Raw genomic sequence first — 19,067 nt, forward strand, 5'->3', positions numbered from 1 at the left:
CCTTGCTAGGCTATAAAAATAAATTACCTTTCCCCCCTCCCCCTTTCAAAAGCTTTTGTATTTGTCCTTCTCTTGTTATAACTGTTTAAGACTTGTGAGCTGTTGATAGATGCTGGATTCATAGTTCCAGAGACTGAAGTTCTGTATTTATTCACAGAGCAGGTACAGCATGGAAAGCGGCTGTGCAATGTCCCCGTTTGCCTAAACCCTGATTTGGAGGGACCACCACTAAGAATCAGAGGTTAGTTCAGTGTCCATTTGACCAGATCTCTCTGCTAAGACTGCCAGGATGTTTTTTGGTGTTTTGGGTTTGTTTGGGGTTTTTTGTACTGAATTTTGCATTCCATTCAGCTGTTTTAAAGCCCTGAACTGTCCTGCAAAATGTAAGTTATCAAAAATTATTAGACAAGACATTTATTTCATGACACTGACAACCAGTAAGAAGTACTAGCTTTCTGCTCTTGCTTGTTTCAACTGTCAACCTAGACATCAAAGACTATGCACAATGTAGTTGAATCTCATTTCTTTATGAGCTCTACTCCTTCACAGCCAAAAGATATCCAGATATTCTTACAGCCTTGCAATAGGGCAGTGACCTATGTTTTTTCTAAATCACATTGTTTTCCTACTGTTTGGTGTGTGAGTGAGGACATTTTTATTTTGAGTCTTATTCCAACATTGTAACCTGCAATATGACAGCTTTTAGCATTTGTGTGCTACAGTCATCTAGAGAACATGACAATGAAGCATTCAAAGTCATGGTAGAGGCATCTTAATTTATTTGGGGTGGAGGGACAGGCAGGGGAACTATCTAGAAATCTCTGAAAATCTACTACTATTGCTTGCATTCTGAATGGTGCCCTGTGTTACCAAAGAGTATTATGGACTTCCTGGAGTGTCTGCACACTTATGCATGGTTATGGAGTACTGAACCCTGTATTTAAAAGAAATATTTCCTTCTATTCTTAGTACAATTGTTGTTTAAATTTTGTCTTTATTATTGTGAAAAAAACTCTTATCTCTCCACATATTTTGAGTTCAGAAATTGTGGGAACTTCTTAGATTATTTTGCCTGAGTGCAGATACTGAATTTGCTTTTCTTGCAGTAATTTGGCTTATTTAATCAGAAATTCTATCCAAAACTTCCTGTTGAAGAAAGCAGCAAGAAAGTCGCCAGTTCAACCACAGACTAAGTGATCCATTATCATCAAAAGGATGTTAGTGGTCTCCTAAAAATTAGTTCACAAAATGAGCTTTTTGTAGAATGAGATGCCCTTGGGGACAGTTTATACACGTAATGATGATGTCTACCAGCTTTGCTTCCTGGATTTGTTATTGAAGCTCAGCTGTGTGGGAACAAGAGTAATGCTGCCACTGTCATGTCAGCTACATGTGGCAACCAAAAGAGCTGCTTTTCTTCAAGAATTAAAGGTTTCTTTCTGTCTTAGAGACCTGGAGGATGAAACTGATAACAATATTTAAATGATCATTAACAAGACAAATGACTTAACTCATACATCACAGTAGCTTTGATCTAAGTTTCTTATGGCTCAAGAATGAGTCAGATTATTCATACTGAAGTTTTCAAGACTAGCTGGATGGTTGCCTCCTCTGTATGCATTTTCTGCAAATGCTGTTGTCTGCTTAATGAAAACTAAGGGTCTGAGGGAGGAGAAACCACCATATTGGAGATGTTATCTGTTCTCCTGTTGTAATTCTGGAAAGCAGAACTCAGAGAAGCCAAGAGTTTGAATCTTCAGCCATACATAACTTTTCCCATAAAAAAAAGTGTCTGACAGAAATTAAGTGCATAAAAAATGCCAAAGGCAAAGGGAACCCCATATGGTCAAAGTGCCTATGCCCCTAATGGAACAACTGAGCTTCAAAGGATAAAGATGCTTCTGAAGACATTTCTAACCATCATCCCTCTGATGCTGTCAGTTTCTAAACTCCTTATCCATTATTTCCTAATTTCCTTTCCTAATTTCTTTCCATTGCCTCATTAGAGAGGCTATAGATTGATGACATTTTATTGAGACATATGAACGTTCTTCCTTCTTCATGTCACCAAGAGCTATGGGAAGGTAATTCCCCAGAAATACTGGGAAAGATTGCAAATCTTTTGGTATCCAGTCTCATAGTGACTGTAGAATCATCCTTTCTCCCTAAAAAATAAGTAGATATAAGTTCTTCCTGGGATCTTTGTTCTTTGCTTTCTTTTTTCCAAGGATTTTGTGTTTTGTTTTTAATTGATAATTCTTGTTAGTTGGAAAAATCTGGGAAAAGCAAGGCATGTGCCATATATGTATCCTTTGATAGGCATACATTATATCTTATTTCTATGCACAGTAAAACCATTATGACTGCTCTTTCAGCAGTTTGCATTTCTATGTAGTGATTTTCTTTCATGTTCATTTGGTTTTGTTTGTTTTAATTATGACTTTTGTCCAATTACCTTAAGGTGCCACAAAATCCAGCTTGCTGTCAGCACCCAGTATAGTCAGTATGTTTGTACCTGCACCAGAAGAATTTGCTGATGACCAGCCCATTATGATGACTGACAAGTAAGTTATTTTTGTGATTCTTTCAAAGAACTGTTTGAACTTCAAATGGGTCAAGTAAAATATAGATACACTTTATGGAACTGTAAAGTACATTCTATTATTCATTTCTGTGCTAAGTGTTTTAATTTTTTATTTATTTTCTTTACCCCAAGGTAAACATTCTCTAAACACTGCCAGCAAAAGGTGCTTTTAGTGCAGTAGGACCTGTCTGAGTTTGCACAGGTGAAATGATGAGTCAGGCTCTTGTGTGTGTGTGGAGGGCACTTTCATTCCATTTTAAATGAAGGGTCCTTGTGATCCCATGAGAAACCACTTTTGTCTTATTGAAAAAAAAACCCCACAAACCTCTTTTAAAAAAATTCTTTTGGATTTCTGTTGAAATAGGCAACTGTTGGTGTGTAATCATGTGTACATAGCACTTTTAATGCTGATACTCACTGATCCTGAAAGCTTTTGCAAACCTTAATTGGTTGGCTAAAAAAGTCTCTAAAGGAAGTGTTAAAAAAGCCTGTGTCTATGTAGAAATGGAGTAGTCAGTAAAGAGCCATGCATTGGTTTGTTCAAAAATTGGGAAGAGGAACCATAACTTCTTGCTCAGTCTAGTAGATAGACATGCCAGGATGATTGTTGGAGAAATAAAAAGCCATTATACAGGCTGTGACTGGAAGTGGACTTGATTGTGTGACAAAGTGAAGCATCCCAAGAGTTGGGCTTATCTTTGGCACTTCCTTTGGCCACTTCACTAAAGCTCTATCATCACCTATTAACATACAGAGCAACTGAACTTGACTTTCATTACTTTATCAGCATATTTTCTTTCTGTTCAGTAACAAAGGTAAGAAAATCACTTGTACAAGCCCATTAAGTTAAAATATCACAATCTATTTGAGTCATCAACAATTGATTGATCAAATTAAGCAAGCCTTCCTACTAGGCTGAGATAAGCCAGTTTCCCACGTGGATGTGCCTTTCTTGCAGCTTGTGGCAGCCTGTCTCTTCTCTCCTAAATCTGACGTCCCTTTAATAATTAGAAATTATGGAGCCCTTTCAGAACTTTGTCAGCTTTCTTTGAGCATTTCAGGAAGTATCAGTGACCCTCTGGCAAATCAGCCCTGGGCAAGGACACTTCTCTGAAATCTAAAGTTCTGTGCCCCTGAGAGGTCCTTTCATTTCTTTCTTATTAGCTATAACTGCTGTGGGAACCAATCAGATCATTGTATCCTAATTGTTACTCATAATTCATGACTGACAGGAAGCACAATATGAAATTGTTCCACCTCTTTAAAATCATCTATGAGTGTCATTGTGTCTATGCTGCTAAACAGAAGAGTGCCAGGAACGTGAGTCCTTGCCTCGGCCCAAATTGCACAAACCAGCTGGTGTTCACGTTACTGTAGGCTGTTCTTCACTGCTGCAAATTTATCTTGGATAATGCAGACTGAAGCAGTCCAATACAGTGAAGGAACTGGCTTACAATTGCCAATGAAGAACCCAAATCAAGGCTTGCCCTGTGGTCCTCTTTCATTTGTCAGTGAAGAAACAGTGCAGCTAGTGAGAAGGTTTATTAATGTTTGAAAACCCTGGACTGTTATTAATTCTATAAAAGATCATCATTGCATTGTCTAAATAAATTTCAAATAGAGTGTATGAAATAATAGTAATTTAAAAAGACATAACTGTAAACTTAGGTATATATAGTAATATTTTGTTTAAAATTTGTTAATGTTAGTTTTTTAAACTTTTCTTTGCAGGTGTCATGACTGTGGGGCTATTCTTGAAGAATATGATGAAGAAACACTAGGCCTGGCCATAGTTGTGCTCTCAACCTTCATTCACCTTAGTCCAGATTTGGCGGCTCCTCTGCTGCTGGACATCATGCAGTCTGTAGGAAGGTAAATATAGGACTTCTTGTCCTTATGATTGAAAGAGTTTTGTGTCTGGAGTTGGGTTTACATAAGCTACTTAACTATGAAGTTATGCATTTTAGAAGTCACAAGTGAATAACATCTAGCTGCGCCTGCTTCTTAGTTACTGACCATTTTACCAGTTTCTTGTGTAACTTTTTCTACTGCCACTTCGATTTTGAGTGGCATCTTTTAATGTCCTCTTACCCCTAAAGGGAGGATCCAGCGTGGGAATCTCCCCAGCTTGTCCCACTGTAAGCAGTGATGTAAAGAATGAAGTTTTTCTCCAGTACCTTTATCTTCCTTGAGTGCCCTCTTTGTTACCTGAACAGCAATCGATGCAGCATACTCTGTGGTGCACTTCTTGATCTTGTTTTATTTGAAGAAAAATTTGCTGTTAGTTTTCATTTGTTCTGCTCGTTGCTCCTAGAACTGCTTTTTGCCTACCACCTTCTGTTTTTTGTGCTGGGGTTTTTAGAATTTATGCTTTTTCCTGCTTTCATTTGAGACATGACTTCAGCTGTTTGAAAGAAACATTCTTTTTGCTTCTGATGACTTCCCTCACCTTCCCTTTCTTTTGCTCTCTTGAAGTCTTTTCTTAACCAGTGGCGGTACCTTGTCCCTGTGCTTCCAGTATAATTTTCTTAGACAGCTTCTGTGCTTCTTACAAAGACTGAATTATCCTGGCTACCCCTTTTGGGTGCTTTGACAGAATTTTTCACTTTTATGTGTTTCCTGCTTTAGAGGTTATGTGCAAATGTGGTCAGCTTTTCTGAACCTTGCTGCTCCTGGAGGACTGTTGACTCTTAGGCATGACCTTTCAATAGCATACCTGTAGCTCTTCACGCTTTTCAACCATATTTTGTATGCTAATTGAGTCTCTGCTAAGGTCTTAAAAATTTGATGTTTGTTACTTTTCTCTTTTGACTTTTACCCGTGTGTTTGGGGTAACTGAAGTACACCATAACTATTTCATTACTTGTCCATGCTGTCTCAACCACTTCTACAACTTCCTGCCTAAGAGGTGGGATGGCTGTTTCAGAACAAAATTCTGAGCAGTACTAGAAATGCAGAAATGATGCAGGGCTTTCCTTTTCCATGTTCTTTTCAGTGACTGAAGTTAAAATTACTTGACTGTGACTTCTGCAAGGGCACAGCTCTTCAGAACTCTGCTTCCCCTCTACCTCCCATTTCAATTTAAGCACAGCAGCTATTCAAGTCTTCTATTAATTGCAAGGCTACAGTTCCCTGCTGTCAATGCTAACACCTCTGATGGAGGCAAAGTTTCTAACCTAGACAAATTCTGTCTGATTCTTGTAAATACATCAGTATTACAGCAACAGAGAATAAATAATTTGGAAGGTGAATTATCAGGGGATGAAGGCCAAGGGGGCTACCTTTTTCTGTGAGGAAGCAATACTGTCTCTTTGGAGTGAGACAGCTGATTATTTTAGGGCAGCAGATGGTATGCAGCATGGGGTATTCCTGGTAAATGTCCTGTGTTGTTGTTACAGGCTGTCATCTCTGACAACTACAATTCTCAGTCCCCTGCACCATCCTGCCTGAGATTACAGCACCGTTAAGTGTGTTGTATTCCCAACTTGTCATGCACCATTAGTGAAAGGGACCATCCATTTTGTTTTACACTGCTGCATTCAACTGAGCTGCCTCAGGGTCCTTTTTGGATTTTGCAGTGGTGGCTAGAGAAGAAGCTGTTTTCAGAGCAGAGACTGACAGAGGATTGAGAAACAGCTAAAACCAGCCTAAAATTATCGTGAATCAAAGAAAATATTGAAAGCTGGATCATCACCAGATGTAAATTAGTATAGTTCTGTGAGCTTTCCATGTAGACATATCAGCTTGTACCAGCTGAAATACTGATGCATGGCAGAAGTAAAAATTGCTTGGTATTTTGGATGTAAGAAATGCTTCCAGTGTGCATCTTTAGAATGTGTATTTAGTAGCTTTTAGTGTCAAAGGTGTGTTGCTTTGATAACGTAAGTCCTGATTCTATTTGTTTACATATTCTGGATATTAAAGGGTATGATTTTACTTTTAAGATTGTTTTCAGTATTTTCACTACTGAATGCCCAAATTTGAATTTCATGTCTACATTTAGTTACTAAAATAAATGACCTGATTTTTGAGTACCCAGTATTTCTCATCTGAATTTGTGAGAGCTTATAGGTACTTAGTGTTTCTGAAATTAGGCCAGTTCTTTAGGTGCCAAATTCTGGAACTAAAACCCTCACTTCAGACTGCCAAGTGGAGAATTTTGGTTTAGTCTATGTTGCTGTGTTAATCAGAAGCAATTCAGCCAGTAGGCAAATTTTTTCCCTCCAAATCCTTCTAGCATAGTAATTATCCATCATGTGCATGTAAGGCAGTAGCTTTACTGGGTCATCTTCACGCTCATAGAGGAAGGCAAGTAGACTTGTCTTTAGAGCTCTTAAGTATTTGTGAAACCACAAGGCTGAATAGAGCTTATATGTTGTGCAAACATTGTTTGACTGAATTTATGTGCTCTTCAGAAGACCTCTCTGGTGACATTGTATGCATTCTCTTAAATTCATGTTTATTATTTTAAAAAATTATACTTTACTGGCTTACTTAAAAATGAGACCTAGGAAAAGCATATCAGCTTCACTTTTTTTTTTGTTTTTCCCACTTTTATTCCAGGTTGGCATCAAGTACGAGTTTTTCTAATCAAGCAGAAAGGTATGGTAGCAAAGGATACATTAGCCAAAATGAAACAATCTACAGCATTACCTTTCTTGGCCTGGGAACCAACTACATTTAATTTGTTAAACATTTATTTAAGTTTTGTGAGTTAGAGGAAAAACTTGTCCTCTCCCACTTCAAATATTTGATGCGTTCTGAATATGGATTCATATACATCTAACTTGAAAAAACTCACACTAAGACATGTTGATTGGTTACCACAATTCCTCTTTATCTAGCTTGTTCTATGTTCAGTAATTCTCTTCATAAACTGCCTTCATACATTCAATCAAGTGAATTGTCCTTGGCCATGGAAAACCCTTGGCAGTGATATCTCATTATGTAAATCAGGTGTTGAGTGGGATAAATTCATTTTGAGAGGATGTAAAACATGTTAAGATGTGCGGTTTGTGAGTAAATAGGTAATACTTTAGCTTTTTAAATCAAGCCATTAATTTCATGAGTAGATTAGGAAGTACTTCATCTCTTGAAGGAAACTGCAAAAAGCAAATTAATATTATAATTGTGAGTGTTTACTTGTTTGTGTTTTATGGTAAAGCCAAGAACCACATTCTGTATCACTGATATGTACAAGGTGAGAACAGGATTAAATTTCAAACTTGGATGACTCACAAATAAAAGTACATGGAAAATCAGGAAAAATGCAACTATTTATTGAGATTTAAATACTTTCAGTGTGTGCACTTAACTCTTTCAGCTCTGCTTAGTCAAGCTGAAGTGCTAAAATCAACATGTCAAACTGTTCTTTTGGAATTCAGATAGTTTTGCTTTTGACCGGCACACTTACAACTGAACATTTCCATAATTAAAAAGAACAAGATCTTTATTTTCTCCATGTAGTTAGCTTTAAGACATGTTTCACCTGCAGTGCAATTTCATTCCTCTTTGTTTTCCTTCCTTTCATTTCAGCATGATGATCCCTGGAAATGCTGCAGGTGTGGCCAAGCAGTTCCTCCGTTGTGTGTTCCATCAGCTGGCTCCCAATGGCATCTTCCCCCAGCTGTTCCAGAGCAATATTAAAGGTAATATGTAGTACCTGAAAGCATTTATGACCCTCTCAGTTCCCTTTGTAGGACTCCAGTACAAAAATGTCATTCAAATTTCAGATGGAAGTTTTTTACGGACCTTGGCCACATCTCTTATGGACTTCAGTGAACTGAGTTCCATTGCTGCTCTGAGCCAGCTCTTAGAGGTATGTTGGAAACTGGCTGTGCTAGTTTTGTTAGCATTATCAAGCATATTGGTTCATTTCTCCTCATTCATGAAGACTTAGAACTTTGCATTACCAAAAGCTGTGAATTTTTGTTTTGTCTACCTGGAAGCAGAATTAGGCTCTCCTCACCGTTTTGCTTTGGGATTTGGCTCTCACTGTAGGTTTGTGGATTTCTTTTTGTTTGGTGATTGGTTTGTTGTGGGTTTGTTTTGGGGATTTTTTTTTTGAGTGTTTTTGATTTGGTTTGTTTTGGCTTGGTTTTGTAAGTGTGTGATTTTTTTTTTAGTGGGTTTTGGTGTTCTTTTGTTTGTATATTGTTTGCTTGCTTGTTTGGTTGGTTTTTTTATTTTCTTGTACCAGCTCCCAGAGCTATGTTACAAGTCAGAAGTGAGGGCCATCCCCTACCCCAACACTGTTTCTGGTTTTCATAAGTATTTCTGCTCATCCATCTCAGTTCTTCCTCTCCTCTGTATTTATTGGCAGTTTTTATTTATTGCTTGCCTTGCACTACCTACCTTCTGTGTCCTTGGCTTGCTTGTGCTATAAATTTTCTCCTCCTGCTAGCCCAGTTACTTGCATGTAGCCTACTCTTCTAAGAACATGGTGGTTGCTTCATACAAAGATTTTGACATCACTGCAAAATTGCTTATACCTTTTCAGGCCTGACCCTAGTACGCAAGCCTGAAAATCAGATCTGGTCTGTCTCATGTTTATAACTGTCCAAAGCAAAGCATATGCAATCCACTGGCAAATATTTTATGAGGTCTGCTTTTTTTACTGTCTTGCCAGTCTAACAGCACCCTGCTTATAATATTTTGGCTCAAAATCTTTTAATAGTTTAAGAAGTTAAATATTTACATGGCTGGAAAGCTGCCTGGTGGAAAAGGACCTTGGGGTGCTGATCAACAGCCAGCAGTGTGCCTAGGTGTCCAAGAAGGTCAACAGCACCCTGGCTTGTAGAAGAAATAGTGTGGCCAGCAGGACTTTGGAAGTGATTCTCCGCCAGAACTTGTCACTGGTGGGGCTGTACCTTAAATACTGTGTTCAGTTTTGGGCCCCCATCTACAAGAAGGACATTGAGGTGCTGGAGTGTGTCCAAAGAAGGGCAATGAAGCTGGTTGAAGGGTCTAGAGAACAAATCTAGTGAGGATCAGATGAGGTAACTCTGGTTGTTTAGTCTGGACGAAAGGAGATTGAGGGGAGACTATCACTCAACAACTACAGGAAAAGAGGTTGTAGCAAGATCAGGATCGGTCTCTTACCCCAAATAACAGGTGATAGGAGGACACGAGGAAGTGGTCTCAGGTTGTGCCAGGAGAGGTTCAATTTAGATATTAAGAAAAAAATTCTTCACCAAAAGGGTTGTCAAGCATTGGAAGAGGCTGCCTAGGAAGTGGTGGAGTCTCTGTCCCTGGAGAGATTTCAAAGATGTGCAGATGTGGTGGCTACAGACATGGTTTAGTAGTGGACTTGTCAGGTTAATAGTTGGATTTGGTGGTCTTAATGATTCTACCTAAATGGTTCTATGATTCTATGAATTGACCTAGACTTAACTGTCACATACACAGTTCAAATTCCCTGCAGGTTTTGTCATTAGCATTGTAGAAGAGGTAAGCAGCATTTGGTGTGAACAAGTTAACCTCAGTGTTTCCAGATACTATTCGAGGTAGTGTCTGTATAGGCCTATGTTAGTTTACAGTTCTTGTTTTGTTTCCCAGGGCTTAAACAACAAAAAGAATTTACCAGCAGGGGGTGCAATGCTCCGCTGTTTGGAAAACATTGCTACCTTCATGGAAGCCTTGCCGATGGATTCACCCAGCAACCTCTGGACCACAATTAGCAATCAGTTTCAGACCTTCCTCACCAAACTCCCTTGCGTTTTGCCACTTAAGGTATGATGTATGGACATATGAAATGAGCTATACTGTCGCTGGTCAGGATGTACAAAATGGGGGAAAAGCGGTGGGTGAGAAATCAGAGTGGGTTGTTGCAAATATTTTCTAATGATTCAATTAATGTTTCCAGAGGCCTGGATTTATTGTATATCTGATCCATCCCTTTAGTTATATTTATTTGTGGGTAACAGCTCTGACTAGAGTACTCTTCAGCTTTTTGTTTTGTTTGTTTGTTTGGTTTGGTTTTTCCTTTTCCCCCCCTTGTTTACACTTTCCATGCCCTGTCTTAGAATACTACATTTGAGAGAATCAACATTTTGGCAATAAAAATCCATCTGATTTTAACAGTTAAAACAAACTAAAGCTCTCAAGAAGAGCATCACTGCCTAATTAATTTGCTGAAAGTACACAATAGGCAGGCAGAAAGAACTGAGACTAGTGGGAATTGAGCCTGGCTTGTTTGGCTGACCAGATTGTTCAGGCCGTAATCGGAGTAGAGTTTCAGAAACCGAATCTGGACGTTTTAGGTTCTAATCATTGAGTGTTCAGAGAAATCTTATCTCCTGTTGTGTATATTTCCAGATGTTTTTTCAGTAAACACAGTAAAAACTTTTCTGTCCTTCCAGTAAGCACTGGATTCCAATGCCCTCATTTTGCCCCTTGGTAATTTCTTCTGCACAGAGCAGTGGTGCTCAGTGTGAGCTGAGGGATCTGAAATCCAATTTTGTGACTTAAAAGATTGTCATTTAAACTGGTGTCACCACCAAGTCACATGAATGATATTAAACTCCTTGGCACAATAGTTGAGTCTGAGAACCTTTTCTGCATTTTGGTAAACTGAAGCACTATCCTGCAGCACTTAACTAAGCCAAACAGTCAATTACCCTTCTTCTTTTAATACTAGCCACCCCCAATATGTTACATCTCATCTAACTGAAATAAATAAAAAGCAATTAAATGTTTCTTAATAGTTCCAACTGCATTTCTGCTATTCACAGGTGTTTAGATGGAGTGTTAACTCTGATTTCCCTTATATTCATTAGAGATATCATGACCATTTTACAAGTAAAACAGTTTCTTGCCCCTGAACTTTCTATCTCCTGTTCTATCCTCTGAGGTCATAAATGGCTCTGCTGTCCTCTGTTTGCAGCCGGGATGGGGCAATACAATGGGTAGACCCTGAGAAGTCCCATTTACTGCTGCAACCTGTGTGATTTACTCAGAAGAAAAATCAATTACACCATAAGGAACAATTTTAGAGGGACAACTGCAATAACATTCCGATACTATGCAATGTGAGCAGCCCTGTCTGAGTGCGGGCAAAAATGTCTTAGTCCAGGGCAAGCACAGAAATATAAACCCCATAGAAAAATAGATGGTTCATAGGTGTGTAACTTCTGACCTGCTAACCCACTGTTCCTCAACCCCAGTCCAACTTTATTCCAGTGGAAATCTATTTCTGGGAAAGTTTAGTCCTAAAAGGATGAAAGTTAACTTTTCTAAACTAGCCTTTTTATGAAAGTGTGGTTGTTTGGGAGTAAGCCATCTTAGGCAAAGCAAGTAAAGATCTGTCATCAGGGATCGTATTCAGATGTCTGTAACTCATTGCTGGCTGCTGCCACTAAACCAAGAAGTGCACAGAAAGTTACTAACTTTGCTTTTTCTTTTTTTTTTTTTTTTCATTTTCTTTCCTGCCTTCACATATTTTCACAGTGTTCTTTAGATTCTACCTTACGAATCATGATATGCTTGTTGAAGATACCTACCACTAGTGCCACCAGGGTAAGTTCCAAGAAGACAAAACTCTGTTGCCTCAGATTTAGCCAGCCTGCACTATTCTGTGAATGTTTTCTTCTCTACTAGCCAGGAAAGTGTTATATAATTGTGCAGTCTGCCACTTTGTGGAAAATGATAAGAGCTTTGGAATCTAGGTTATAGTAAAGTGTGGGTGGGATTACATTCCTGTGTGTGTATCAATGTATATTTCCTTAAAGATTTCTGTTGTGGGGTGGGTGCTCCCTTCTCTTTTTTTTTTTTTTTTTTTTTTTTTTTTTTCTTTTTTTTTAAAAGAAAATACTAATAAGCTTCCTTAGCAGTTCTGCAGTACAATTCCATTGGGGTCAGTACAATTCCATTGGGGTCAGTGAGTTTTCCTGCAGAAACGCTAGAGAATCTCTTATATCTCATAAGCCCTGTGTCAGAGATGAAGCTAGTTTCTATTTTCTGGAGGTTTTTTGCTTATATTTTCTCATACCAACATGAAGGCAAATGCTGGCTGAGAGAGCCATTTGACCAAAATGGTGTAAATCCCAGCAAGATAAGCCTCTGAGCTAAAAATGGTACTGTTCCACTCAGGCATTTCAGAGTTGGAATGCTTTTTGTTTTGCTAAGCAGCCAGTTATTGATTTCTCTAAATCATGTCATTGCAGAGTCTTCTGGAGCCTTTTTCAAAGTTACTCAGCTTTGTAATTCAGAATGCTGTTTTCACACTGGCCTACCTGGTGGAACTGTGTGGTTTGTGCTACCGAGCCTTCACTAAGGTAACAATGAAACTGTATTTTCCTTTAGGGACAACTGCAAATGAAATTAACAAAGGAAGACTGTCAGAAACATTGCTCAGAAAAGTATTTTTTCTCTTGTGGAGATGATGTGTGGTATTCATGCGTGACTTAAAATGTCTGTACCTTTCCTAATGCACAAGTTTAGCCACATAACTTGTGCAGCAAAAACTTTAATATTCCTGGTAGTGCCTTTTAAGAGCACAACTGTGAGGCAAGGCAAGAAATAGTGAAGTGGAAGACTCCAAGCTAGGAGCTTCCCAGCTTAGGTCCTGTTTCATTCTATATTAGGTATATCACTTTGTCATGCATGGCTGTACGCTGTGTGGAAAAGAGAACATTATATGTGCACCTATTAAAAAGTTTTTAAGATTCCTGGATGAAAGTTCTGGTATATAAATGACAATCAGATATTATTCAGTCTTTGTAGCTGTTGGTGAGAAGTTGAATAACAAAATCCACAAAACCAATCAAACCTTTTACTGAGATCCTATATGCTCTGTTACATAGATTGTTAAGGTAGTGTGAGCAAGAATGTTGCTCCAGCCAGTAAGCGCACAAGTTTCCATCCTCTATACATCCGTCAAAACAGTAATTAATCCTCAGGAAACATTCTCTCATAAGTAGATACATGATTTTCTGTATTGATGAGGTACAACTAGAACACATGTTGCTTCAGTCTTGATAAGACTTAAATATCACTACACGAACAGTGAAGAAGAAAGGATAAAAGCAATGATGCTCTCACAGAAGATAAGAAAAACTTTCACCAGATGCAACAGTTTGAAGTATTAAATAGAAGCTAACAATGTGTTTACTTAAAGCAAGCAAATGATACCTGTTTTATCTCATTTAAAAGAGAAAAGTTTATAAAAGGAAAAAATAACAAGAATACATAACAGACTGTCCAGCTTTAGGGATGAATTTGAGTAAGATCCGTTGTTAAGGCTTCAGGGAAGGCAAAGTAAGAAAAATGTTACCATAAAGTCCAATAATGTTGGTGCGGTTTTTTGTTTGTTTGTTTTGTTTTGTTTAAATTGAAACAAGTGAACAAACAAACAAAAAGCTCTGTTTAAAACAGAAGCAAAGACACTCCCCTTGCATATGTACTTTGGTAAGACTGTTTTGTGTTTTGCCAGCTAAAGCAAATGGTGAAATACTGGGAATGTTTTCCTGCCCTCATGCTCCACAGTTTTTGGTTATTTCACAACATGTTAGTAAAGCCATGGTATTAAAAAAGCCACATTTCTTGGATGCCTCCTGGTTCAACATCCTATTAATGTGCTGAGTACTTAATTGCACACAGGAAGCTTGGATTATAGTGCTTGGTAAAATCTCCTTGTTCATTTAGTTTGATGCATCCTGGTCACCCAGAAATGGAACCATTAGTGAATGGTCTCCTGCAGTTTATGGCCACAAAATACTTAGATGAGTGGAACTCCACACTATATTATCTTTGTTAGAGAAAAAATAAATCAGTTGTGATATCTGTACTTCTCTACAGTGGAAATCACTGTACCCAAATAGAATGTTGTTTATGATGGGATACCATGTAGAAGTAAATGCCAGAAAGAATATAGATTGTAGACATTGAAACTATTCAAACTTAATTATTCAAACTTAATTACTTGTTTTACAACTTTATATGTACTAGCTGGAAAAAGCACCAACTTTCAGCTAAACTGTGGAGGATCCTTGTCTCTTCAAAGGCCAAGACATTCTGATACGCACTTTGTAGAGGTCTGTGCTGTACAACCACTCCAAATATTTTTTTATCTCTAACATTTTCCTCATACCCTGTGGCCAGAATGTCTCAATTCCTCTTGTCTTGGAGCCTGAAGACTCATGTCAATCTGATATTTCCTTGTCTGAATTTCTGTTCCAGGTCAACAATTTGATTTTTTTCAGTGCCATTGGAACTCTCAAGTATCTCTTGTGGAGTGTAATCTGCTTATCTTTAGTTTTCCTTTCAAGTATCATAAGGCCCTAAATGGACACTTTTTGGCTTTCTTATCTCTTAGAGCTGTAGAAACTTGAACCTAAACTTAGTATTTTGCTATCATTCTCTGATTAAGTAAATATAGAATGACACTGAATTGGATGTGACGTGATTTTGCTATTAAATTTCTTCTTTAAAGAAAAGTGAAGTGGCTGATCTTCAGTACATGTAATTACTGTAGTAGCAACAGAGAGAATGAATTTTGCATTATACCACTCCATTAAAGAACCAAATTTGTTATCTTTATTACTAAGTTGGAGCCCTGAGATACCACTAGAAACAAATAGGTTCACATTCTACACACAGACCTCTGGTAAGCCAAAGTCTGAAGGCTGCAAAGCATTTTTAATAGGGATACATAGACATTTGAGAGGGTTAATTTGGCTAAACAGAGGTTAAAGGGGTTGTATTCTTGACTCTTTGGTACCAGGTTTACATGTCAGTCTCCTGGGCATTATTCTTATGGAACCAACACCCATTTACAACTCTATGCCAGAATAAAATTCTTTAAAAGTATGTGTACTCTATGTATATACTTACTTACCACCAGCAGAATTATAGGAATAAGACTTTGATAGGAGGGGTGCTGTAGGCTATTGACTTAAGTGTCATCACTCCTGATTTACAGTGCAGGAAGTAAGAGGTCAGATGTCAAAAAACATTTTGCTAGATTTTGCTTCATCTCTATGCTCTCTGTGCTTAATGCTTAACAAACATTATGAGTTCAGACTATGAGATAGGAGACTTCTTTGAGAGCAAAGGGAAACTAAGGTTCATGAGGCCTCTGCTTCCCTTCCACTGTTCAAACAAAACAATTTAATATATCCCAATTATATCTTGTGTAGTATAGGTGCTAGTCTGTAAAATAGCTGAATTCATTTGAAAGAATTTCACTCCCCCCTTTCCTAGTATGTGCAGGCTACTGTACTGGGTTAGTGACTGGAAATTCTGTCTAGTATTTTGAGGGATGTAATTGTTAACTATTGATGAGCATGGCACTGCATTGTGCAAGTGCCTCCAGACTATGAAGGCATATGACAGTGGTGAATTCTAGCAAGTAATGAGGGTCTATTTGCACCTTGAATCTTGTGCACCTTTCTGATTCTGCAGTCCCAATCAGAATATAGTAGAATCAGAGAAAGTTTAGATAATAGTAACAAGACTGATCAGAGAGTGGGATGAGTTCTGCATACAGAGAAAGTGTTAGGGCTATTCAATCAGAAAAAGTGATGGGAATGTGAGAGAGGTCTGTAAGGTCACAAGTGACTCAGACAAAGATGGTTGATTTCATGCCTTCCCAGCAGGAGAACAAGAACATACTAAGTTTGTAGGAATCAATGTCAAACCAAGTAAAGAGAATTGGTTTTTCAATAGTGTATGACACCTTGCCAAGTACTGTGGGTGCTAAAAGTTGACATGGGTCCAAGAAGTCTGTGGACAACCCATATGTGGAAGAGAAATCCACTGGGAGTTATGAATTATACAGAAACCACACTGATTTCAGAAGTTCCCTGAGCTGAAAATAGCTGATGGCTAGGGGAGTAGTAGAGGCAATTATACATGCTTGCCTTGTTTTTGTTCTTCCTTTTGCGTCTGCTTATGTCCTTATTGGAGGTAGGTTACTGAGGACACTCATTCTGGTCTGACCTCTCCTGGATATTCTTATGTTGTACTATTCTTATCAGAGCACCATTCATGCATGTGGGATGTATGACTTTTGAGTACTTGTCCCCTCAAGTAATGGTTTCATAATAGAGCTGAACTGATTCAATGTTTTCTGCTCCCGTAAGGGAATGATTTTTTTAAAAGTTATTTCTATTTTTACTTTGGATTGTTAGCTTCCCGTGAGTCTAGCTGCCAAGACTGCAGAGATGTAGTCAAACAAGGACCACTGCAGTTTGGGGCTCATTCTATCAAAATCTGCCTGCACACTCCATGTAATTGAACATCAACCTAGGAGCTTGAAATAGGGTTTCTTGATTCACAGACTGGTATCGCAATGTTGTCACGACCCAGTATCTTGAGCCAGCCCTGGGCAGCAGGGGAGGTTGTGCTAAGATTCAAAAATTCCCTTGGAATAAATTAAAGCAAACTGGCACCAAGTGGCTTGATGAGATAGGTCTATTAGAGCCAATGTAAACTCGTGGTAATGGACTGGAGCAGAAGGAAAATAGGAAGAAAGAGGAGAGGAAACAATAAAGAGAGAGAGAAAAAAGAGAGAGAGAGTTAAGATGAAGAAAAGAAAGATCCAGTGATGTCTTACAGGCATAGTCCAAGGTCTTCAGTGGTGGACGTACATCCCAGCAGGGTCTTCTGTCGTAGATGCAACACTTGGACTCCTGAAAGTTGTGGTCCTTCATACCCTTTTGGTGGGGGTGTGGAGAGGGGGAAGAGGGCAGGGTGTGTGTGGTCTCTCCAAATCACAGAGGTGTGCATGAGTGAGGTGTGCACTCCAGTGCAATGTCTCCACTGGCCTTTCGGTGGCGCTGTTACAGTGGTTTTAAAAGGGGAATTCCTGCCTCTGCAGAAATTAGCGCTTTCCATTGTTAAACCATCTGCAGACCCAGCAGCTCTCCTACTGAGCTATTAAGTGCCATCAAAGCCATCACCAGGTCTATTCAGACCAGGTATGTCATACACTGTTTTGAGACAGTAAGAGTCATTGGGCTCTCACAAATGTTTGCCCATGAAAGACATACCATTCTGTTGTTTTGGCACTTTCTGTCAAATCAGGGGCTGATATTTAAAGTGTGTTTTCACTAAAAGGTACGTGGGTGCCGTGGGAGACTTGCTGTTGCCACAAACTTTGTTTGGCAGTATGCTATGCAGATACAATGTGGTGACATCAACTCTCTGAGGAGAAGCGCTGATGACTGGGTTTTTGGTCTGCTGTAGCTGAAGCTTCTCTTGCTTCCAGCTGTTCATCTCCTCCAAGTCCTTCCCTTTTAGCTGCATTTGCTACTGTGTGCAGCTGGAGGTGGCCCTCAAACTGATTGTCACTAACCAGACCTCACAAGACTTCTCAGAAGTAGAGGCAAACAGTATTATCCCATTTTACAGATGTCCAGAGGAACTGAGGCCCGGGTGGAGTAAAACGTCCTGCACATTTAGCTTAGGTTAGCAGGCAAGTATGTGAGATTTACAAGTTGGAGGGTCCTAGGGTTTAAATCTTAAGCACACTTTGGATATGTTCTCTTGATTAGACAACATTATTTTACATCTAGTGGTCATTTGAAAGTGAGCTCAGTGTAAGTCTTCCTGCTGATAAAACTTCTTGAGTTGCTGTGGTCAGTAGCAGGCTATAAATTTGTTCCATGTTTTTATCTTATCATTTAAAGTCAGAGAATGTCTTAAGTAAGATGTATAACAGGCTTATCTTATCTCTTGTACCTCCTCCCTATCTCAGCTCTACAAACCTATTTTTAGGCTTCTGTGTTCTAATCTCCACTCCCTATGTCTCAAAATGTTTCTGTTGTGGCAGCTGTAGCCAGGGTGGTTTTAATTGTGTAAGTGGAAAAGTACTGCTAGTCTAATAAATGCAAATAGAAGTCCAAGCTGCCATAATGCAGGCACCCTTATTTTAATGGCAATGTATGATAAAATGTAGACCATTTCTGGGAGACACAGTGAAAGAATAATGCTAAATACTATTGCCAGTTTCACTCTCCTGTGTCAATCATTACTCCTTTCCCCTTTAGTTTCTTTGGGACTACTTAGAGAGCTACACTGCAAGCCTGGGCAAATAAAATCTCTCTGTATTTCATGTGTGAAATATTAAATATTGGATACAGTGCCTGATACATCGTAAAAGGATAATCAGCCTCATTGATGTCTGTGAAGTCAAGTCTGTTGAATTACAGAAATGATGAATGGTGTTTGCTTTTTTTATAAGAAAGAAACAAGTACACTTTGGTAAATTTTTATTCTCAAAAAAAAGATTAGAAGTATCTTTATGGTTTAGCACTGTATGTCAGTGAATTTCAGGACACTGATAAATAATTCTGTGTTTTTCTGTTGTAGGAAAGGGACAAATTCTACTTGACACGCAGTGTCATACTGGAGTTACTGCAGGCACTCAAGTTAAAGTCACCCTTACCAGACATGAATCTGCTGCTGTTGGTGCAGGTATAAGAGATACTCGTGTGATTCTCATACTGATTTTGTCTCAACTCAAATTCTGGGGTGGGAAAAG

The 19,067-nt window shown here is 38.7% G+C and overlaps 2 protein-coding genes across 6 annotated transcripts in view; one reads left to right on the plus strand and one right to left on the minus strand.

Annotated features, from left to right (window-relative positions):
• The window catches only part of UNC79 (unc-79 homolog, NALCN channel complex subunit), a 141,782-nt gene that overhangs the window by 98,052 nt on the left and 24,663 nt on the right, over nucleotides 1–19,067 (plus strand). For all 5 annotated transcript variants that reach the window (XM_068148819.1, XM_068148823.1, XM_068148820.1 and 2 more), the window contains 10 exons: nucleotides 158–241; nucleotides 2,462–2,564; nucleotides 4,316–4,456; nucleotides 7,148–7,186; nucleotides 8,120–8,232; nucleotides 8,317–8,402; nucleotides 10,142–10,315; nucleotides 12,032–12,100; nucleotides 12,748–12,858; nucleotides 18,896–19,000. In XM_068148819.1, coding sequence (XP_068004920.1) covers nucleotides 158–241; nucleotides 2,462–2,564; nucleotides 4,316–4,456; nucleotides 7,148–7,186; nucleotides 8,120–8,232; nucleotides 8,317–8,402; nucleotides 10,142–10,315; nucleotides 12,032–12,100; nucleotides 12,748–12,858; nucleotides 18,896–19,000 — 1,025 coding nt within the window. The remainder of the gene's footprint in view (nucleotides 1–157; nucleotides 242–2,461; nucleotides 2,565–4,315; nucleotides 4,457–7,147; nucleotides 7,187–8,119; nucleotides 8,233–8,316; nucleotides 8,403–10,141; nucleotides 10,316–12,031; nucleotides 12,101–12,747; nucleotides 12,859–18,895; nucleotides 19,001–19,067) is intronic.
• PRIMA1 (proline rich membrane anchor 1) overlaps nucleotides 1–19,067 on the minus strand; it is a 149,486-nt gene that overhangs the window by 19,816 nt on the left and 110,603 nt on the right. The gene's annotated exons all lie outside the window — the stretch shown is intronic.

This window comes from Melanerpes formicivorus, unplaced genomic scaffold (genome assembly GCF_026170545.1).
Source record: "Melanerpes formicivorus ecotype bairdi unplaced genomic scaffold, bMelFor1.0.p_v2 SCAF_17, whole genome shotgun sequence".
Lineage (NCBI taxonomy): Eukaryota > Metazoa > Chordata > Aves > Piciformes > Picidae > Melanerpes > Melanerpes formicivorus.